This window comes from Hyposmocoma kahamanoa, unplaced genomic scaffold, assembly GCF_003589595.1.
Source record: "Hyposmocoma kahamanoa isolate Upper Pololo Valley unplaced genomic scaffold, ASM358959v1 78, whole genome shotgun sequence".
Taxonomy (NCBI): Eukaryota; Metazoa; Arthropoda; class Insecta; order Lepidoptera; family Cosmopterigidae; genus Hyposmocoma; species Hyposmocoma kahamanoa.
In genome coordinates, this window is record NW_020653945.1 from 19,015,695 (window position 1) to 19,038,619 (window position 22,925).

General features: G+C 36.8%; 1 protein-coding gene across 1 annotated transcript; it reads right to left on the reverse strand.

Annotated features, from left to right (window-relative positions):
- Positions 1-9,877: 9,877 nt before the first annotated feature.
- On the reverse strand, positions 9,878-14,887 carry LOC113233423. Its single transcript, XM_026468553.1, has 2 exons — positions 14,088-14,887; positions 9,878-10,073 (listed from the first exon to the last, which is right to left on the reverse strand). Exons 1-2 carry the CDS (start codon positions 14,885-14,887, stop codon positions 9,878-9,880), a joined length of 996 nt encoding a protein of 331 aa, XP_026324338.1.
- Positions 14,888-22,925: the final 8,038 nt, after the last annotated feature.

A 22,925-nucleotide genomic window follows, 5' to 3' on the forward strand; every position in this document is an offset into this window, starting at 1 on the left:
AACAGGGCGCGGGACTTCGGGAGAATTCAGTCTTAGGAATTCCCCCAGCTACTGCCTTGTATTTACTTTGTACTTGCCTTGTATTGAGTTTGTACTATCAGCAAAGTTGACACGTCACACCACTTTGAGAGTTGTTTTAATATGTATATAACATCAAGTGACAGGACGAACAATTCGTGCGCCTGGCGGTAAGCGACACGCATATTCGTAATAGTTGCAGTGCCATTTAAGAGCTTTAAACCACAAAGATCTGAGGGGCACTGCCAGTGCGCCCTTCACCTTGAGACATAAGTCGACAAGTTCCATGTGCCTGTAATTTCACCAGCACCCTTACCTTTCAAAACCGGAACGCAGTAACGTTACCATTACTGTCTGGCGGCAGAAATAGGTAAGGTGGCAGTACTTCCCTGGACGAACTCTTTTACAAGGAGCTCTACTGCTACAAGGTCTTTATTGCTCGCAGTCAATTGTGGTTAGTAGCCACCAGCTGCAGCATGCTTGTTCTTGTCTTGTATTTAAGGGCTAGATCTTGTTACTATTATAAACAAAAGGTTTTCACAAAAAAATCTTTGATTGAAAACACGTCTGTCTTGTGACTGGTAAGGCTTCAATTTGGCACTATACTATGTACAAAAAAATCGCTTCCATTCCATTACGCGGCAATGTAAATTGAGCCTAAGACGGCATAACTTTTTATACTTTTTCCGATATTTCGGAGCGATTTTAGGCTTCACGATTACGGATTGATGGCAAGCGAGACTTGACAGCTTTAAGGGTAGACAACTGTGTCTTTAAAGCTTACGCTCTGCCATGCCTATCCTTAAAGTGCCAATTTCTGTTTGCTAACCTGTGGAGCATGAACGGTTTCACGCTCAGGTACCTCTGAAGTGTTAGGAAAAGAATAAAAATCATACCATGATAAGTAACTTATAATAATTGACTCTAGACATTTTAATTAAACGATGTGAAGTTAATCGGCATCTGCCATAACAAAGCCAAAAAGTTCAATGGTATGACCGTCGGTACCTAATGCGACACTAGGTAGACAGCTAGTGTGGGATGTGACCTTTTAATACGCCGCCAAGTGCAGTTCGTGTAGATTTTTTAAAATTTATTTATTTCAAGAAAAATATAACAGGTATCTTATTTACTAAAAGTCGCTACATTGCCTTGCAGTTTGTTGGCGACATGTGCACTCCTACTTAATTATACCTACTTTACTATGTATTTTATAACATTACATAATATTAACTGTGCTTACGAAATAAAATATAATAATTACATTAAGAAGTACGCCTTTAACCTTCATTTTAGTGCATTTTCACTTAATTTTGTGTCATTCCTTAGCCAATCAATGTCGTTATATATTTTTTTGGAACTGAATAACGTGTACATTTTTTTCCATAATAGTTATTTGCTTTAAACTGCACTAGTTTACCCTGCCTTATTATTTTTGTCATATACCTATTCTTAAGCCTAACTATATAATTATCACTATAGTAATTTTCCAATACTATCAAATATCTGCTCTTTATTTCTATTGGCATGACCTTACAGTGACTAAATAAGTCATTGTATTCTGTGCCTTTGCACTTTTGTTTCACTTTTTTGCATACTAACTGTATTATCTGCCTAGTTTGTAATTTTCTGATTTCTTTTAGAAAAGTAGCAAAGGTCCGACCATTTAATCCGTAGCTGATAAGCGAGTCTGCCAGTGCATGATACGCCATATACAATTTTTTATTATATATATTATTTAAGTGAACAACAAACTTACAAACATAGAAATTTCGCTAACATGCATCTTCCAATTAAAATTACGTTCTATAATTAGACCTACATATTTAAAGTTTACGTACGTACGTAATGTAACGTATTCTAAATTAGCACAAATACATCCTATTTTATTCTTATGTAAACACTCATAATTGCGTCCAACTATTGAAATATCATTTTTGTTCTTTGCCTGTATATTATACGGTGAGTGAATGTGACACATTTGGTTTTTACCATACCATTATCGTGTGTCCATTTTGGTAACATTCTCTAAATCGTCTTGAATAGGTTTTTGAATATCTGACACATTTTTTATGCATACATTATTATTATACACACAACAATTTTAACGACATTTATTACGCTAAAAACATGCATAATGTAACCTAATGTTATTAGTTTTGTTTTTTATATTATATGTATGTTAGTCCTGAAGGTATATATTATTATGTGGGTCATGTTGCCTGATTTAAAAGAATAAATAAAATAATAGTAATAAACGTGTCCGATAACCACACCATTTATATATTTTAAAACTAGGAATTTCCTGACTATGAGTTTTGTACAAAACTCGTTTCGTACAACATCAAGGAAAGTATCCTTGATGTTGTATAAATACACTATGTTACAATATTTGTATAATATAATACAACATTGCTTCTTAATCAAACAGCATAACTACTGCGTAAACAAGTCTCATAGTCTATTAATTACTACATAACTGTAGCCTCATTGGACACTGTTGTAATTAAGGGAAGGATAAAAAATATACTAAATATACGGGATATTAGAATGTTTAGCCGGACTAATATAATATAATTGTTAGCCTATATATAGTCCCACTGCTGAGCACAGTTCTCCTCTCTCACAATGAGACTGTCCGTGCTGTAGTTCCCACGCGGACCGAATGCAGATTGGGAACTTCACACATATTATTAAATACCGCATATAAATGCCGAAAAGCTCAGAGGTGCAAGCCCGGATTCGAACCCACGACGATCTGCTTGAGAGGTGTTAGTACATATATTTATTTATTTTAATTAATTATTTATTGTACAGGAAAACACAAATCACATTTAGTAGAATGGAAAACAGAAACAAAATGTACTGCTCATTTCTATAAGAAATTTCTTCCTGCAGACCAAAATACGGGACAAAATAATTACAATATCGGGTTTAAATGCACAACAAAACAAAATTAAATACTATAATAAATTCGAGCATTAAAGTAGATATATAATTTATCGAGTTCTTACGTTTTCACGATTGTTACACATTGGAAATGAAACTTTTTTTTGGACCCAAAAAGCGTATATTTGTTTTTCATACAATGGACTGGAGGTGACGATGAGACGCTTTTCATCACGAAGTGCGTACGAGGCACGAAACGTTGGTTTGTTTGAAAAAGCAAATTTGCATACCCGAAAAATAGATTAATTTTCTTAGTTATAGTTTAGTTATAAGTAAATTTGATAGCAGTTAGAGCCTCGTAATCGATTCAGTTGCCACTTGCAATTCTAAAATTTCTACTTGACTACACATTTACTTGTCGGGATTTCGCGATTGCTGCACATTGGATATTAAACCATTTTTTCATGATCAAAATCGCGTATATCTGTTTGATCAGTCGTGACCGTGGAATCTGTAAAGAGTCCAGAATGTTACTTTGTTTGAAAAAAATATACGTGATTTTTTCGAAAAAATAGTTTCACTTCTAACATATGGTCACAGTTGAGTAGTGGGTTAAACCCCAATCAATCCGCCTGAATTTTAAACGGGTATTTACCCAAAGCAAATTTTGTCCCATTTTTGCCCAAAAAGTTGGTCAGAGACATTAAACGCGTAAAATAATACAGTATTTGGCATAATTCAATAATTATTAGCTTTGATGTAAAAAATATTTTATAGGCGAAAAAGAGGTAACTCCACACAACACCCTGCAATCCTATGGAAACTCACTTACGATTCCATTTTATTAAATCGATTCAAGTGTATACGATAACGAGTTTTTGCATAGATTCATTTCAATACGATTTTCAAGCGAATCGATTCAATAGAAAGGCGAAATATGTAAACCAGTAACAAACATTTTGTAATAGTTTCATTACATTAGAACAAACCTCATAAATAGGTAAACTCCTAAATAGGTTTTACCCTCGATGTCGACATATGGTACCAGAAAAATTATACCACCCGCCCCCCAAGTTAACACTATAAGGTACATTTACGCCTGGAATCACAGAAATAACAACCTTCACATTTATTTCGTATTTATACCATTGCTCAGAAAATGTGATTTCTATACGTATTGGTACCTACTTAATTTTATCTCCACATAATCAGTGTACATGTCCAAAAAGCTTTCAGAACTTGTTTGTTTGTGTAGATAACGTGGTACTAGATAAAATCATACATTAGCCAAAGTCGATGTTGAACTACACAAAAATGTTTTCTACAATATTGTATAGTCACTGTAGGAAGGAAAATCTAAATGGGTGACTATTCTACGCTCAGCCACACAAAACGTACGACATATTATTATATAACTTTATTTAATTGTAATTTGTATGACGTAACGTACGATTTTCAACATAAAATTTTTAGTTTGTAGAATTCCATAGACTGTTCTTTTTGTACGAAGGTTTTTGTACAAACGCAGGCACGCTTAGCGCAACACTAGTACAACCTCCAAAATAATGCAGTGTTATTTTCATAAGACTGGCCGGTTATTTTCGTACTTTATTTTAGGTCTATTTTGGAAATAAAAAATTGACTGTCATTTATTTTCATTAATTTGTTTTAATTTCCTACTACTCGTATTACAGGTTTGTTGAGTGATTCGAAGTTCATTTTACGTCCTTGTAACTATTGTAAACTTTAGTACATTTTTTATTCATTGAACTTTGATTTAATTTGTATATGTCCTTTATAACTTGTGTTTCATGTATCTTTTCTTTGTGCAATAAAGAGTTATTATTATTAATCTATGTTAAGCGGTTACTTTAACCGTTATTTTTGTTTCTCTTTGTTATAAAATTAAAAAAAGGATTTTGTTTAATTTCGATTTATTTTCCGATAGAGGTTGGGTAAGGCTGCACTAAGTAAATGTTAAAAGTTTATTTAATTGCTGCTTTATGTCTGATTCTTATTTATTTAAATATAAACGTTACTGTCTTATATGCTGGCGAAATTACAGGTACATGGGTCTTGTCAACTTATGTCTCATGGTGACGGGCGCGGTGGCAGTGGCAGTAAGATCTTTGAGTTTTAAAGCTCTGAGTGGCACTGCAACTGTAATGGACGAGCATGTTAGCATCAGGCGCACGACTTGTTCGTCCCGTCACTTGATATTATTTAAAAAAGACTGATTGTAGATAGCTAAAATTTAATTTGTCTTAAACATAAGTTGACAAGTCCCATGTGCCTGTAATTTCATCAGCACCCTTGCCCTTCAAAACTGGAACACTGTAATGCTGACATTACTGATGAAGCACCATGCAAGACGACTATTTATAGCCGGTTTGCGGAATTCAAACGCGGGCGTGTGAATCTCTGTGACGAATTTCGTGACGGTCGCCCGTCCACTGCTGTGAACAACAAAAACATCGATGCTGTGCATACCATGAAATTCTTTAGTCATAGGCATGAGTCAAATAAAATCAATACTACACAAATATTTGGGTGTGAAAAAGCTGTGCTTTCGGTGGACCCCACACAATTTGTCTGAGGCTCAAAAAACGGATCGCGTCACATGGTGCAATGCCATGCTTACCAGTTTCAACGAAGGGGCGTCAAATTTGGCGTGGGACATAGTAACCGGTGACGAAACATGGATTTTACGATTCCAAAACAAAGCACCAATCGAGCGTATGGGTCTTTCGAGATGAGCCGAAACCAACCAAATTGGCGCGTGTGCAAAGTGATGATTGATGAGAGATGTTTGCGTCTTTTTTAAATAAAACTGTACACGTGGCTACTGTTGCTTTGGAGAATCGTTGTACTGTGAATAGTGATTGGTACACGACCATTTGTTTGCCGGAAGTTATTGACAAACTCCGTAAAAATAACCATAAACGCCATTTCATCTTGCACCACGATAATGCCAGTTCTCGCACGGCCAGACAGACAAATGAATTTGTGAAGGTGAACAACGTTGACCTTATGCGCCATCCCGCGTACAGTCCCGACCTTGTGACTTTTAGTTATTTCAAAAAATTAAGAACCAGCTACGCGGTCAACGATTTTCATCACTTGAAGAAGCTGTTGAAGAGTATGAAATATAGAGGAGTGGCATAAATGTTTTCAAAATTGGTTCATTCGCATGAAAAAAAAAATTTTTTAAGAAACAATAAATTCATTTCTGACCATTTATAGTATTTTTTCATTTCGGAAACGTATAATGCGCCCCACGTATATACATTACACAGTTTATATTTAAACACCACACCCACAACACCCACAAACAACACATACACACACGCTCATACGCACGCTCACACGCACGCCCACACGCACGCAAGCACGCACGCACGTACGCACGCACACGCACACGCACACGCAGACGCACACGCACACGCACACGCACACGCACACGCACACGCACACGCACACGCACACGCACGCGCACGCGCACACGCACACGAAGACGCACACGCACACGCACACGCACACGCACGCGCACGCACAATAATAAGTATAGATAGTACTACTCCTACTTTTTCGTTTTTATTTTATTTTAACAAGTTTATTCACCTACGATCTATGTACTTAGTAATGTTAAGTCTCATTATTCAAGGGGTGGGGCCTGGTGACATGTAATAAAGGTGAAATACCTACATCAAGCGCGAGTTCCCACAATATACTTCTGTAATGAATGACTAACATTTATATTGTTTTGTATTTTGTGGTGGCAAATTAACATATTTATTATTATTGTCACAAACACTACAAAACAATATTAATTAGCTGATTTTGCTTCAAAAAAAAAACAAACTAAATAGGATATTTAAAAACTGCTTATGGGTTGTAGGTATCTTTTCCTGGTGCTAGGTATTATATAGGACTTTAAAAAAAAGAAGGAAGTTCTCAATTCGACTGCATGTTTTTTTTTGTTTTGTATGTATGTTACGTGATAACTTTTTTTTCACATATTTGAGAACCGATTTTGATGATTCTTTTTTTGTTGGACTGAGGGTAGATCTGTAGTGGTCTAATTTAAATTTGAAGAAAATATCCCACATCTAAAGATGGCAAACTAGGAGATGTATGTCTTTTGAGGTCGGTTTTTTTTGTACTCTGTTTGTACTGATTATCTTAAAAACTAAATTTCGCTAAAAATGTCGATAACGTAGTTATAATAAGGAGTGAGTAATTTTCAGGCATTGAATAGGTGTTTATTTATTTGTGTTGTATGTTATTACTAACATACTTGTACAATAACGATGAGTATTCAAAATACATTTAAAAAACAAGTACAATATTGATATTGTAAAATGCAGCGCGTGTTTTTGTAGAATTTAGTAATGCGATTTCATTCTCTTCTTACTTGGCACGTATTGAATTTCTGTAATGCTACTTCAAATAATATTCACTTTTGTTAAAAAAATATTGTTGAAGAAGTCATAAAGAACTAAAGATAATGATAAATTTATTTCAATATAACTTAATCTAATACAGTACAAGTAAAATAAATGTATATAAAGCTATTATAGTATTAAAATAAACATTAAGAAGGAAATCTAAATTGTATAATTTAGATTTCCTTCTTATTACATTCTTCAAAGTTAAGCTGTACATTTTAATATTAGAACCTAGTGTGTAATTGCGATGCCTAAACTAAGTAAATATGTACCTGTATTTTAGGCATCTTAAATTAAATTGTCTATTCTTTTTAAATGAACCTTATGGCGAATTTTGGAACAAAGGCAGCCATTTTCTTCAAATTTTGTAAAGAGCAACCATGTCTACAACAGATGTAATCTAAAATTAATCTAATTAAGCTTCACTTACTTATGCATAATGTTCTAATCCCCAGATAAATTCGCCGCTCGTCGACTTGAAGTAGTGTTTTCAAAACTCAAAGATTAAGTGCTTAAGTTAACGTTTGTCTACTAAATTTTAAATTCCAAGTTCAATTCATGTTTTAGCAAAAATAAATGAACCTAAAAAGTATAATAAATTTTAGCTTGAAGTTATATATCATATATATAAAAAATAGTATCATTTTTTTACGATGCAAAACAAAACCTTACTTGTTATAATTATTAATACAAAGATCGAACACTCAGAAAAAACACTCAGAAAAATTCCTTCGATCCGGTCGGATTCGAACCGACGTCTTCTTGCATACCGTGGCAGACGCTATACCAACTAAGCCACGGAACGAACTAACGGACCTCACGAATTTGTCTATGTGCTTGCGTCTTGTCTTTGTACTTGGTCTTTCAACGACTTTTTAGTCGTCGAATCCGACCGGATTGAAGGAATTTTTTCTGAGTGTTTTTTCTGAGTGTTCGATCTTTGTATTAATAATTATAACAAACTAGTGGAGTAATTTCACAAAAAATAATTGAATATCAATTCAATAAAAATTTAATTTACACAGTGAATAGCGACATCTCTCGCCAAGACTGGTAGCTGTAAAGGTACTAACTGGGTGATAAATCTGTAATAGATTTCTCATAGATGGCGCTACGACTAAAAAGTCGTTGAAAGACCAACTACAAAGACACGACGCAAGCTCATAGAGAAATTCGTGAGGTCCGTTGGTTCGTTCCGTGGCTTAGTTGGTATAGCGTCTGGCACGGTATGCAAGAAGACGTCGGTTCGAATCCGACCGGATCGAACATTGACTTACAATTATATGGACGTCGGGTCCGCGCTAAAAAGTGTCCGCATTTGTAAGGCGCTAAAATCGTATACAGAGCGCGACACTCCGCTTTAGTCTTCATTTGTTATACTGACAGCGCGATACTGCGATGACATTACAATTTAAATTTCGAATAGGTTGACTTGGGACATTTTTTTCGTGGTTTTTGTATTAGACCCGTCGTCCATTTATTTGTAAGTCAATGGGATCGAAGGAATTTTTTCTGAGTGCTTTTTCTGAGTGTTCGATCTTTGTATTAATAATTATAACAAACTAGTGGAGTAATTTCACAAAAAATAATTGAATATCAATTCAATAAAAATTTAATTAAAACCTTACTTTTTTATGTTACCAAGTGACCGGACGACCATTATTTGCGACCAAATCGCAAAGATCTGAGGGACAATGCCACTGCGCTCATCACCCTGAGACAAGTCCCATGTACCTGTCATCTCACCAGCACCCTTACCCATCAAACCCGAAACCCAGTAATGCTCACATTGCTTGGCGGCAGAAATATGTAAGGTGGCAGTACAACACTTGACGAACTCTGTCACAAGAAGCTCCACTGCTACTAAAACTAATACAATTCAGTGTTTTACTAGACTCACAAGTTTAATTTAATATAGTTCTTAAAATAAATTTAACATAAATAAAGAAAATATCCATTGACAAAACACTTCTTTGTTCGTGTATTCATACTGCCCTCCGCTAACGAAACCGCGGCTAAAGTGACAAAATATTTTTTTTTCAGATATCTTATAAACCATAAATCAGTTTTAGAATATTGAAATGGTTTAATGATATTTCAGCTATGCATCGTTAGTTCCGATAAATCGAACACGATAACTAATTTTACTGTATTTAAAAGAGAATTTTGTGCTCTATCTTTTGCTATTTAAAACGGATATTTGAGCATTTGTCTAATTAACACTGGCACTAATAATATTTTATGCACGTTAAGGTCAACATCACATACGCCAACATCACATAAGTAGCTCTGATACCAAAGTAAGTAGCTAAAGCACTTGTGTTATGGAAATCGGAAACAACGACAGTACCGTAAACATCCAGACCCGAGACAATACAGAAAAGTTAGCTTCGACACTGACCCGGCCGGGGATCGAACCCGGGACCTCAGAGATGGCGATATCATGAAAACCGTTGTGCAAACCACTCGATCACTGAGGCCGTCAACAAGTTATATAATTGTACTAATAGGTTTAGTTGGGTTTAGAACGGATGGCCGATGGGGTCGAAGAGTTCTGCGGCAACCGCGTACTGGTAGACGCAGCGTTGGCAGACCACCTCCAAGGTGGACCGATACTCGGGTGAAGGTAGCGGGAATCCGCTGGATGCGAGCAGCATGGGATCGGTCGTTGTGGCGTTCTTTGAGGGAGGCCTATGTTCAGGAGTGGACGTCTTTCGGCTCAAACGATCAAATTAGGTTTAGATCTTGACACTAGCAATAAGTTACCTATGTAGTCATTGACTTACAAATAAATGGACGACGGGTCCGCGCTAAAAAGTGTCCGCACTTTTAAGGCGCTAAAATCGTATACAGAGCGCGACACTCCGCTTTAGTCTTCATTTGTTCTACGGACAGCGCGATACTGCGATGACATTACAATTTAAATTTCGAATAGGTTGACTTGGGACATTTTTTTCGTGGTTTTTGTATTAGACCCGTCGTCCATTTATTTGTAAGTCAATGAGTCCACCATGTTGTCTGAATGCATCGAGTATATAACCAGAAATAGAGACGAAATAAGGGCCATACATTCCTGGTAACTCATCAGTGATACGTCACTTATAAATATCAAATCTCGTTTGCACTGAAATTACAAATTAGAAATCTGAAATAGTACAGCGCCAACAATTGTGTGTACGTCTTCGTATATTCCAAAAATATTCTGTATTTATTGTAATAAAGATAATATCTCTAACAAAGGGGGCTGTACCATTCGGTGGTGTAGGGAAAAACAGCAAAACATCTAATTACAAAACAAACGGAATCAAATTTCATCGGTAAATAAATATGTAATTTTGCAATTTTCGTCCATTATAGGAAAGCTCAAGTTAACTGGTTGATTTGAAGTGAAACAATTGACGACACCAATCACCACTTCTTATTGAGAGGTCGACGATTCCAATTCCTATGGCGGCATGTTAAGCATGCAAAGCATGTAAATAAGATCACTAAATACGGCCCAAACAACGCCGTAATTTGGAATTTACAATAGAACGATGTTTGTACTTATTAGCACCCATAATTTAATAAATTACCCATCTGGTTAGGCAAGAGTTATTTTTCTTGTTACATTGTAAATTCTACCTTATCAACATGTCATTGTGTTCAATTTTGTTAGCGCTGATACGCCCGTTTTGATCTCAGATAATATCGTGTTTTCTTTGTCAGTTCGCTTCCTAAAAGTCTTCAGAAGTTTTACAAAACATCCTGCGATCATTGATCGAATAGAACACCGGAAACATTTCACGATACTAGGTAGACAAGAATGGAAGTATGGAGTACTCACATACCTACTTAATACCTTATATTAAAGTGTACCAGCGCACCTTAGAGATCGATCAAGGCTTGTGTAGTGATAGTTATATATACGACGTCCATTAAAGGCACCATTTTACCTCTAATTAAGTACATACACTCAGTTATACATCAAGCTGTTGAAAAGTTACTTTTCTCTAATTGCATATTTATACGCTATGTCAATGACATAAAAAGTTAGACAATTTGTGAAATTGTAAAATTCGTCGAGGTTATATTATAGTTGCAGTAACCGTAACTTGAGCATTTAAAAATAGTAAATAAATGTGCATTAAGTAAGCAAATTAAGTATAACAATAATAAATAAAATGTGCAAAAGGTGATGTTATTTCTATGTAAATATTTCTTACAGACAACTTTAAGGTATTATGGTTAATATCCATCACAAGAAGTAAGTGCTTTTTGTTACAGCGCTCAAATGTATTATGTTATTTTGGCTTTTAAACCACGCTGAGTTAATAAGTAGTAAGAGCCAAAGACAAAATGTAGTATTCCCAACTATATAATTAATATTATAAATGTAAAGTAACTCTATCTGTTACGATTTAACGCCTAAACCGCTGAATCAAATTTGACGAATTATGGTATAGAGATAAATGGGATCTAGGATAAGGACGTAGCCTACTCATAAAAATAAATATAATAAATAGATACAAATAAATAGAGGTGACATGAGGGATGAAAGTTTGTATGTAGAACCAATCATTTCTCCAGTAAACTCGATGTACTTTTTCTACGCAGACAAAGTCAAAGCCTCAAAGATGAAATGACGGATTGTAAGTATGTCTGGAGCTGTTTCGCTTATTAAAACCGCAATCTATTCGGAAAATATTATGTTACCTTATTTCATAAACCGTGAAGTGGTATTAGAACAATTTTCCGTTTTTGGGCAGTTATCTGATATATGAAATTCCGAAATTCTTCAATATTTATGAAAATGATTAGGAAGAATTTGTATTTATTTTTTGTAATTCATAGTACCTGCTCAAGTAAATAGTTTTTGATGATATAGTAGTCCCCAAAATAAATTACTTTAAAAAAAAAGAACATTTGAAGGTGAGGGAATGACGAAAATAAAATAAACCATGCAAAAATAGCGATATAAAGTTACTTTTAGATTTAATATTTTGTGTAAACTTACTTAATAAATAAAATCAAACGCTTCTTCTTTTTATGTGATTTAAGGGAATGACTGGTAAAAATCATTAGTAGTAGAATTTTAAATTAAATCTTTTCGTAGTATATACTTTTTACACACACAACTTAAATTTCATCATGTTGAAACGTTTACAGTGCAGTAATTTTCAAAAACCTATGCATTTACCAAAGATAAAAAATGCATTCACAAATCGAGTGAAGGCATAAGTGAGAGGGATTTTTTTTTGGTTGGGACATCATCATCAGCCTATTGCAGTCCACTGCTGGACATAGGCCTCCCCTAATGCACGCCATTTCGCCCTGTTCTCGGCTTGACGCATCCATTTCCTGCCAGCAATCTTCCGCAGATCGTCACTCCATCTGGCTGGAGGGCGTCCCACACTACGTTTGCCAAGTCGTGGTCTCCACTCAAGAACTCGTTTACCCCAGCGGTTGTCGGTTCTTCGGCAGATATGTCCAGCCCACTGCCACTTCAGCTTGCTTATCCGAAGAGCTATGTCGATCACTTTGGTTCTCTGTCTGATAACCTCATTACGGAGTTTATCTTTCAGAGAAACTCCGAGCATAGCTCGTTCCATAGCTCGCTGAGCGACTTTAAACTGGTGGACTAGCCGTATCGTGAGTGTCCACGACTCAGCTCCGTACGTTAGAACTGGTAGGACGCACTGGTTGAAAACCTTTGTTTTCAAGCTCTGCGGGATGGGCGACGAAAAGACTCGACGTAGCTTCCCAAACGCTGCCCAGCCAAGCTGAATCCTCCTCCTGGCCTCCTTCTCGAAGTTATTTCTACCTAACTGCAGAATCTGCCCGAGGTAAGTGTATTCGGAAACAACTTCAAGAAGGTGGCCATCGACGCAGATGGGTCTCGGATCAATGTGGTCATTGATCATGACTTTGGTTTTATCAAAGTTCATGCCGAGACCAATCCGCCGCGAGGCGGATGCTAGGCTGTTCAGCATCTGATCCAGTTCCTCCAGCGATTCTGCCATTAGGACTATGTCATCTGCAAATCGCAAGTGTGAGATGTACTCGCCGTTTATGTTAATGCCCATCCTTTTCCAGTCCAGCGTCTTAAACATATCCTCCAATGCAGCGGTGAACAGTTTCGGGGATATGACATCCCCCTGTCTCACCCCTCTGCGTAATTGGATAGGTTCAGACTGCTGGTCCTGTACTTGGACACTCATGGTAGCAGCATCGTAAAGACATCTCAACACTTGTATATAACGATAGTCTACTTGGCACCGCTGTAAGGATTCCAGGACAGCCCAGGTTTCGACAGAGTCAAAGGCCTTCTCATAGTCCACGAAAGCTAAACACAGGGGCCGATTATACTCTTCGGACTTCTGTATAATCTGCCTCACTGTGTGTATGTGGTCTATGGTGCCATATCCTCCCCGAAACCCGGCCTGTTCCGGTGGCTGAAACTCGTCGAGTCTTCTTGCGAGGCGATTCGTGATGACTCTAGAAAACAGCTTGTAGACGTGACTCAGGAGTGAGATGGGTCGGTAGTTTTTCAGTAGAGTTTTATCTCCCTTTTTAAAGAAGAGAACTACAATACTCCTGTTCCACGCCCGTGGAGTTCTCCCGCAGTGAATGACCAAGTTAAAGAGCTTCTGAAGTTCCTGGATAATAGGAACTCCTCCAGACTTCAAAAGCTCCGAAGTAACTCCGTCTTCACCGGGGGCTTTTCCATTTTTAAGCTGTTTTAGAGCCAACACGATCTCGTCTTGACTGATTTCTGGCAGGTCGTCGGTATAGTGGCGCGTCAAGGTGGCTCTCAAATCGTGATTGTCACGCTGGACCCGAGGAGCATTTACAGCGTACAAACGGCCATAGAAGTCCTCTATCTCGGCGAGTATCTGCGGCTTTGACGTAACGGTTAGGCCATCGTGCGTTGTAAGCTTCGTCAGGTGGCTCCTTCCAAGCTGCTGAGTGAATACTTTGGACCCTCGGTTTCGCTCTATCGCCTCCTCAATGAGGCGTGTATTGGAACTCCGAAGGTCACGCCGTACCATCTTCGCAATCTGCTTGTTTAGGTATGACCTCTCTGACGAAGTGGCCTGGATGTCATCGCGTCTTTTCGTCATAAGTCGCAGAGTCTCATCCGAGAGTTTAGACTTCTTTCCCGTACGCTGCAATTGACAGAATTTGATGCCCTCGCTTCTCAGCGTCCCAACCACGCTTTGTAGGGCCTCGTCAACGTCCTCGGTGGGTTTCAGCTCGACGAATCTCGCTTCGAGAAGTTCATGGAACTTCTCGGAGCCCGCCATGATCTGGAGTGGATTAGGACGGAGCGTGGACTTCATCAAGCGGCTTCTTTCAAGTTTGACATCGATATTCAGAGAGCCTCGTACAAGTCGGTGATCAGATCCGGTGCTAAACCTGTTGATCACTGAGACATCTCTGAATATGTGTCTCTTGTCCGTCAGGATGAAATCGATCTCATTTTTAGTCACAGCGTCGGGGCTTCGCCAAGTCCACTTCCTTTGAGGCTTCTTCTTGAAGAACGAATTCATCAAGAAGAGCCCCTCGTGACACGTTGTTGGTTGGGACATGAATAATATAAATTTTTAAATTCATTTATCGTGTTTTTACCACAGGATACGTAGTACATATTTTGTTTGATTATGAAACTTGGGACAAAGCGAGGTAATGATTTTGAGGACATTTTTATATTATATTATTTAAATAGAATAATCAATATTTTGTGTAGGCATTAGTAGCAAAGGAATTATTATAATTTGCTATTCAATATTAATTTTACAGCAAGAATCAAATACTTTTTTTTTATAAATCTAAAGACCAGAATTTCGAGATTTTGTAAGAATTACCCTTTTATTTTCTTTCTAGCTATAACTTAACGGCACCAGAACTCCTTCTGAAAGGGTTCGTCCAGGGAAATACTGCCACCTCACCTATTTCTGCCGCCAAGCAGTAATGTGACCATTACTGTGTTTTGGTTTTGAAGGGCAACCGTCATGGTGAAATCACAGGCACATGGAACTTGTCAACTTATGTCTTAGGTTGACAGGCGCACTGGCAGTGTTCTTCAGATCATTGCGATTTAAAGCTTTGAGTGGTACTGTAACTACTATGGACAGGCGTGTCGCTTAACACCAGGCGCACGACTAGTTCATCCAGTCACTTGGTATCATAATAAAAAGTGTTACCAATATAATAGGACGTGCAAATTTTCTCACAATCAATGTTTTCGTTCATTGGTCATAACATTGATCGAAAAAAAGAACGGAAAATCGTTTTGCTAAATTCCTAGTCTTGGTTTTGTGACATTGCTGAATGGGATCCTTTTTTATACGCCACAGCTGCACACTTGTCAGTTAGTATTATGTAACCTTTTTGTTTACATGTTGTTACGCTGTTTTTCGTTTCATTTCTATTTTTATTATTATTAGTCTTTTTTTTTATAATGTGGCGTTGCAATAAATGGTTTTGTTTTTACTATTCATATTAATATTACTATTAATTTCTATTTCTAAATCCTTTCGTTTATTTAAATAAGTTTTCTAGAATTTAGAAATGACTCTTATTAAAAAATTACTATTCATAATTACAGTTGTTATTGTTATAGATACAAAGATCGAACAAATACAAAGAAAAATTCCTTTCATCCGAATGGACACGAACCAGTCTATTGCTTCACCGTGGCTTTTTGATCTCTGCCGTGGCTACGGCTCTGACTAGCTGTGCTTACAGATCGAGTCAACAGATCTTACGAATTTTTCAATGTGCTTGCTGCAGATGGGTTTAAACGGTTTTTTGGCGTAGCGCCATCTATGAGAAACTTGTGAGAGTTTCTTTACTCAACCAGATACTTTTACAGCTACCAGAAAAGTGACAGAGATGTCGCTATATTAATTGCAATATTTACTTTACTGAATATCATAATGTTTTTATCTTAATATTATTTTTTTTATGAAAAATAGTGACAGACATAACATTATTACGAGGAATAAAAATAAATTAGCTGTTCTTTACAGTAGTCTTCATGAAATCTCAAATTCATTTAATGGGCAATGTATACGATTCAATAATAACATTCCGATTGTTATTCAAAATTTGCAACAGACACAAATACATGAACATCGTGGTAGTACAAGATCAGATCTTCAATAAAATAAATTTTATTACAGTTGTTGTATGGTCGATTTTTTAACTGCTTAAAGTGTAAGACATCGGTGAGGTCAACAATTTCTGGTTTAGCGATAGTTGTGTAGCAGTGTCCATTACGGAACCATTTTATCCGTAATTATTTAAGATAATGGGCGGCTAGGGATTCGATGTTGTGGCAATCAATTAAGTTAGCTTTTTTATATGCTAAGAGTTACTATCGTGAAGTCCGCGATTGAGAACAACAGAGAAGAGGTGAAAGACCACCCGGTAACATTGATTTTCTGTGTTTCCGACTTGTCGTTTATCCAATGTCTCTTTCAAACTTATGCAACTTTTGCATGATCTTTCACTCGTTACGAACTTAGTAGTTCAATCTGCAAGTAGCTTCGTTTCGATGTGTTTCGCACGTTAAACAAGTGACCGAGTGGTATGGTCATTTCACTTTTACTTTCATTTCAAAGGCTTAATCCAACAGGGGACGATAGTTCTGCCGCGCGCCTTTAGTAGAAAGGGCGCATATGATATTAAAAAAAAAAAAGTATGTTTTCTGCTGTGATCAGTAAAAAAACGGCCGATCTGTCACTGTTTTTATTTTTCTAGGTGGATAAGGTATAAAGTTACCGCAAGAGAAAAGTAGCTATTTTTTAAATTTCATTTCTTTAAATATTATGTTCTTGGATTTTGGAGTTTTTGTCACAAACACCGTTTAAACTAACGGCAGCGGCAGAATTACAGACTCGCATACAGGTTATAATTAAATGGTCTAACCATATTTCAAGTGACGTCCTTATGCGTATAATGAGAAGCAAATTTTGCAAAGTTTAACATTAAAATATCGTATATATAAACTGTTGTCATAAATATAGTTATAGGAAATCACTCTATTTTTTTTCTGATCTATATTGCGTATATTTGTGTTCAAACAAACAACAAAACAAGTGTTCCCGACTTAGGTCCGAAAAAAAAGTAGTTTAATTTCCTATGCGTAATGCGTAAATGCGAAAACCTAAGAAAGCGATATAAACTATTGTTTCTCAAAAAAAAAGAACGTGGTTGAACAGATATTAATATAGCGTACGAGTTTTCAGTCTACAGTTGTACCTATAAATATCGTTAAAATAAAATTTGCCATATTTCTACGCCTGTTTGGCACTGCGCCTGCACTTCACTGGAAGCGTAGGGTTTTTAACATTGGGGCAGACAGATACCACTAACAAGAACCACGCGTAGCAACCCTAACCATATAACAAAAGCATAAATACTAACTGAATTAATTGCTATAATATTCTTAGCCATTAGTTTAGATGAAGTATAGTTACATTCTTTGTAACATACCGCCCGTTTCATTAGTCCAGCATCCGGCCAGCCACACTAAGCAGATTTATATTTGAATTATTATATACCTTGTTAACTTGATAATTACTATCAGGTATATTTAATCAAAAGATCAATCGCTAGGCGTTAATTAAACGTTAATTGGACTTAAGAAATGGTTGTAAGAACGTGTAGGCAATTGTACCACGTCGGAATTTAAATTAAATGGTGGACAATGGATATAACAATTTGCATAAGAATGCATTGTTTCTGTCTGCCTGTAAGTTTTCAGGAATGTTGGGCGCTTCAAAGGTATGAAGCAATTTATAGTTGTATTTCCTGCTTTATGTGACTTTTTAGTCACCATCAAGCGAAATCTTAATCAAAGACCCCATTTTAGAAATAAAAATTGGTACGTTAAATTTGCACAATATTTTGCATATTTTTTCGAAAAATATTTCTATTCAGTGTGGTGTCACTACGCTTCTAGGGCAAATAACAATGAAAGAGACGCGCACAGGCAGCGTGGGTGGATCATTTGTCGCAAGCGCACTCTCAGTGATTCCATTAGCGCAAATGGCTACAATTGTACGCTTTTTTAAAAAGTTTTTGTGATGAAAAAGCCACAATAACTAACGCACACACTCATAGCCCCGTATTAGAAAAGCTTTGTATCGCAGGTGCCACAAACACATACATAACAACAAATTACAACCAAACTCAAAATAATATAGAGAGAAATAAATGTAAGCCATACAAATATTTCTCCCGGTCCAGGGATCGAACCCGGGTCCTCTGCGTGGCAAAGCAGCATGGTAACCGTTCGGCAGCTAACGAAAAACACACACAGTGCGTATCAACTTCTCCTTCTTCGCCATTACTAATTGTATGCCTTGAGGCAAATTTAAGTGTCAATTAATTACATATCTACATATTGTAAGTCAATGTCTACATAGATAATATTCTATACATAATGAATACATTGTTTAACGGTCTCAACATAAATGGATACCTCATTAGAGCACAGGACACCACCAGTGGTAAAAAGCAATTGTTCTCAGCACTATATAAAAACGTTTATTGTACTCATTTCCATAACTTATAAACATATTTATAATAATTTATGCATTGAATATTGCGGAAAATTTTATTTTATTTGCTTTGGAAGACTATGGTACAAACGTAAAGGCTACAATTGGAAATAAATTTGTTTTTTTTTTCAAAGAAAATAAACGTTTCGGGCGCTTTAGCCCCGGTACCCCGGCAGTTGATCATTCGGCATCTCTCGGTATCTTTACACGTGCCGCGGTATCCCTAGCTACAACGTGGCATTCTTAGGCATGCCGCAGCATTCATTTGCGATATGGTGGTCCCGACTTTCTTCAGATTTTTGCCTACACTCGCACCACATACCCATACAGTCACACTCGGCGTCCCAAAGCCTACCGAAGCATCCCAAAGGCTGCCGAAGCATACCCGAGGCCGCCGAATCATGTCAGAGGCGGCCGGCTCGGTATATCTAATCGGCATGCGCCGCAGCTTTGTTTTGTAGCTACGACCATTATCATTGAAATTTCGACTATAATTGCATAATTTTAAGGTGTTTTATCTGTAAGGTGTATTATCTAAAAATCCTCTGCCGATGAGTCCCATCAGCGGACGCCGGACCTTACAGGTCCCATGGTCACGACTAATTGAGATGGTGTCGGTCATCAAATAGTAAAAACTACAAGCGAAAATTAATCTCTGAAATTCATGCCAAAAAGGAATGTTACAGAATAATTTGTCTCGGAAAGGTTACTTAACACAACAATAGACTCCATTTAATGCAAAGTCAATGACTCCAATTATGCGTAGAAGTCTCGCAGCAGTTTAGAGGGAAGTTTGTTCTCACTTTGCCCAGTGGGTTACAAAGGGACAAGTTATAGTTCCACTTTAATTAAAAGGAAAACTTAAATACGCATTGCTGGTGCTTAAATTCTGTTCCTTACGGACATCTAATTTCGGAATTTACATCGAGAAGATTTCGCAGGAGTTTATTTAAGAAGGATATAACTGGAAAATTTTTGAAACGTGTATACTTGACCTTTATGCGTAACATTTGCGTCCATTTTGTACTATACGCATGTTAACTTCCTAAAGCAGGTAACACACGTGTGCGATTTCGGGTAAATTGTTAAAACAATTATCCAAACTATGCATATTTACGCCTAAACAGCCGAATCAATTTTGATGAGTTTTGGAATAGAGATAGATGAGACCTATGGAAGTACACACGTTACTTTTTTACAAAAAGAAAACTTAAAGGGAATGAAATAGGGGATGAAAGTTCGTTTGGAGAACAAATAAATCTATGAAAATTAGTATAGTACAGTAGGCTATTCGAAGTACTTAACTAGTAGTAGTACATAAAACTGGTGGCAAAAACGGGAACAGATGTCAGAAGTCAATCTATAATCAATCTTTGAGTAGCAGTACCGCTCCTTGTGAAAGAGTTCGTCCAGGGAAGTACTGCCACCTTACCTATTTCTGCCGGCAAGCAGTAACCCCAGCATTACTATGCTTCGGTTATGAAGGGTAAGGGTGCTGGTGAAATTACAGGCACATGGGACTTCTCAACTAATGTACCCTGAGACATTAGTTGACAAGTCCCATGTGCCTGTAATTGAACTGACTTAGACTTCTCAGATCTTTGCGATTTAATGCTCTGAGTGGCACTGCAACTGTTATGGACAGGCATGATATGGCAGCTTATCATCAGGCGCACGACATGTTCGTCCTGTCACTTGATATTATAAAAAAATCTTAGCAGAAACAGAATTGGAAGATATTGCTAAAGCGGAAGTGTAATTACTATAAAAAAATTCTACGAAATAGGTCCAAACAGGGCATTTAATGCTGCTTCGACATCTTCATTCGATGAAAATTTCTGGCTAGTGTCGTGTTTTTTTAGGTTTGAGAACAGATGACAATCCGGATGTGCTAAACCAAGAAAATAAGCCGAGTGGGGCAGTAATTCGAAACCACAATAAGAAAATTTAATCATGGATTCGACAGAAATGTGACCGCGCGCATTACCCTGATGGAACAACACTTTTGTCCTGAGTAATTCTCAGCGTTTCTCTTTAATTTCTTCGCACAAACGGCGCAAAAGGGTGCTATAGTATACTGAGTTTATGGTTTCATCCTTCAGAAGGTAGTTCACCACAACGACACCCTTAGCATCTCAAAAAATTGATGTCATCATCTGGCCAGCCGACAAAACTGATTTCGCTTTCTCTGGAGTCGGTTCACAAGGTTTTGTCTACTGTTTCGACTGTTGTTTGGGCTCTTGTGTTAGTGGTGTACCCAAGTTTCATCCATTGTCACGAATTTGTTCAATAAATTTTGCGGTTCAGCCTCAAACATCTCCAAACAGTCCACTGAAAACAATCCGGGGAGCCACCTAGCTGAAACCTTGTAAAATCCAAGTTCTTTGACAATTATGGTTTATGTTCGCTCATACATGATGCCCATAGTGTCTGCAATCTCCTTGATAGTCAATCTCCGGACATCCATAACGAGATCACACACTTTTCCGAGGTTTTCCTTAGTCGTAGACGCCGTGGACCGGGTAGACCTAGAGTCTTCTTCGACGGTCTCTCGTCCACGTTTGAATTCTGCAACTAATTTTTTTATAGTCGTAGACGCTAACGTTGTTTCCATATCACTGTGAATCTTTTTCGGTGTTAATCTCTTTTTAAACATGTATTTCAATTTTAAGCACGTTGTTCAATTTTCTCCATTTTTTAAATCGCTGCACTTGGTCTCAGTAAATTCGCTCTAACTTCAAAACCATTACTACACCAATATAATGTTGCATTGTGACAACCAATGAATGTATGAATTAAATATAGTTTGAAAAAAATACATTAAGTGCTTCTATGTGAGACCGCGAACTTTTCAATCCACTCTCGTACATTTATGAATAATTACCGCTGCTGGACATGGATCTCCTCTAGTAAGAAAATGAAACTGACTCCTTCACTCTGATTCTTGAGCGCATAGATTATTTGTGGATCGTAAAATTATACGTTTCTATCGTAAGAAAACTAATCGTAGATACTCTATTTTCATTAAATGAATTATATTAATAGGAAAACTCTGTTTTAGTAAAAAGTAAATAAAATAAGAGTACAAATCCTTTCACGCAGTCACACAGTACACATCTAAGGAACATCATGATGGATATAAATCGTAGCTACGACTGCCACTCCATCCCGATTTCACAGTACGATGTTTTATATTTATATTGTATATATTTCTTACCATTTTTCTACGTTGCCTGTTTTCTGGTTTGTTTCTTTTAAATACATGTGATTAATTTGAATATATTGAGTGTGACTACGAGTTTAGCATGTTTTTTTAACGTTTTTCCAAGACCATTAAAAAGTTTAGGAGTTTGATTATGTTTGAAATAAATTAAGTACATATTGATTATAATTATACTTGTATAGGAAATGTATATTGTACAACTAAATTAAATTGCTGTATTAATGTAATTTTATTTATTTATTTTGGTCAACAATTTTGTAGACACAATTAAAACTTATCAACAGTATTTTTACAATAAACATGTAATGGTTGTGTGTATTTTCGACAAATTAACACACACATTTCAAGTAAATAAAACAAAATGTGGTAAGGCTGCTTACCTACTTCCGCCTCCAAGAAGTAATGTGAGCATTACTACGTTTCGGTTTTGAAGAATAAGGGTGCTAGTCAAATTACAGGCACATGGGACTTCAACTTATGTCTCAGGGTGACGGGCGCAGTGGCAGTGCCCCTCAGATCTTTGCGATTTAAATATCTGATTGGCAATGCAACTATTATGGACAGGCGTGTCGCTTACCACCAGGCACACGACTTGTTCGTCCCTTCACTTGGTTATAAAAATAGTAATAATAATAACTTTTGTCTTTTGATTTTGTAATTGTCAAAACCTGCCATTATTGTAAAATCATAACGAAACATTACTTATTCTTGTCTTTTGAGCGAAATGATTTGGCGGATTTAATGAAAATAATTTTATTTTAATATTTAAGCTATTAGAATCTATTCTTAGGCGAA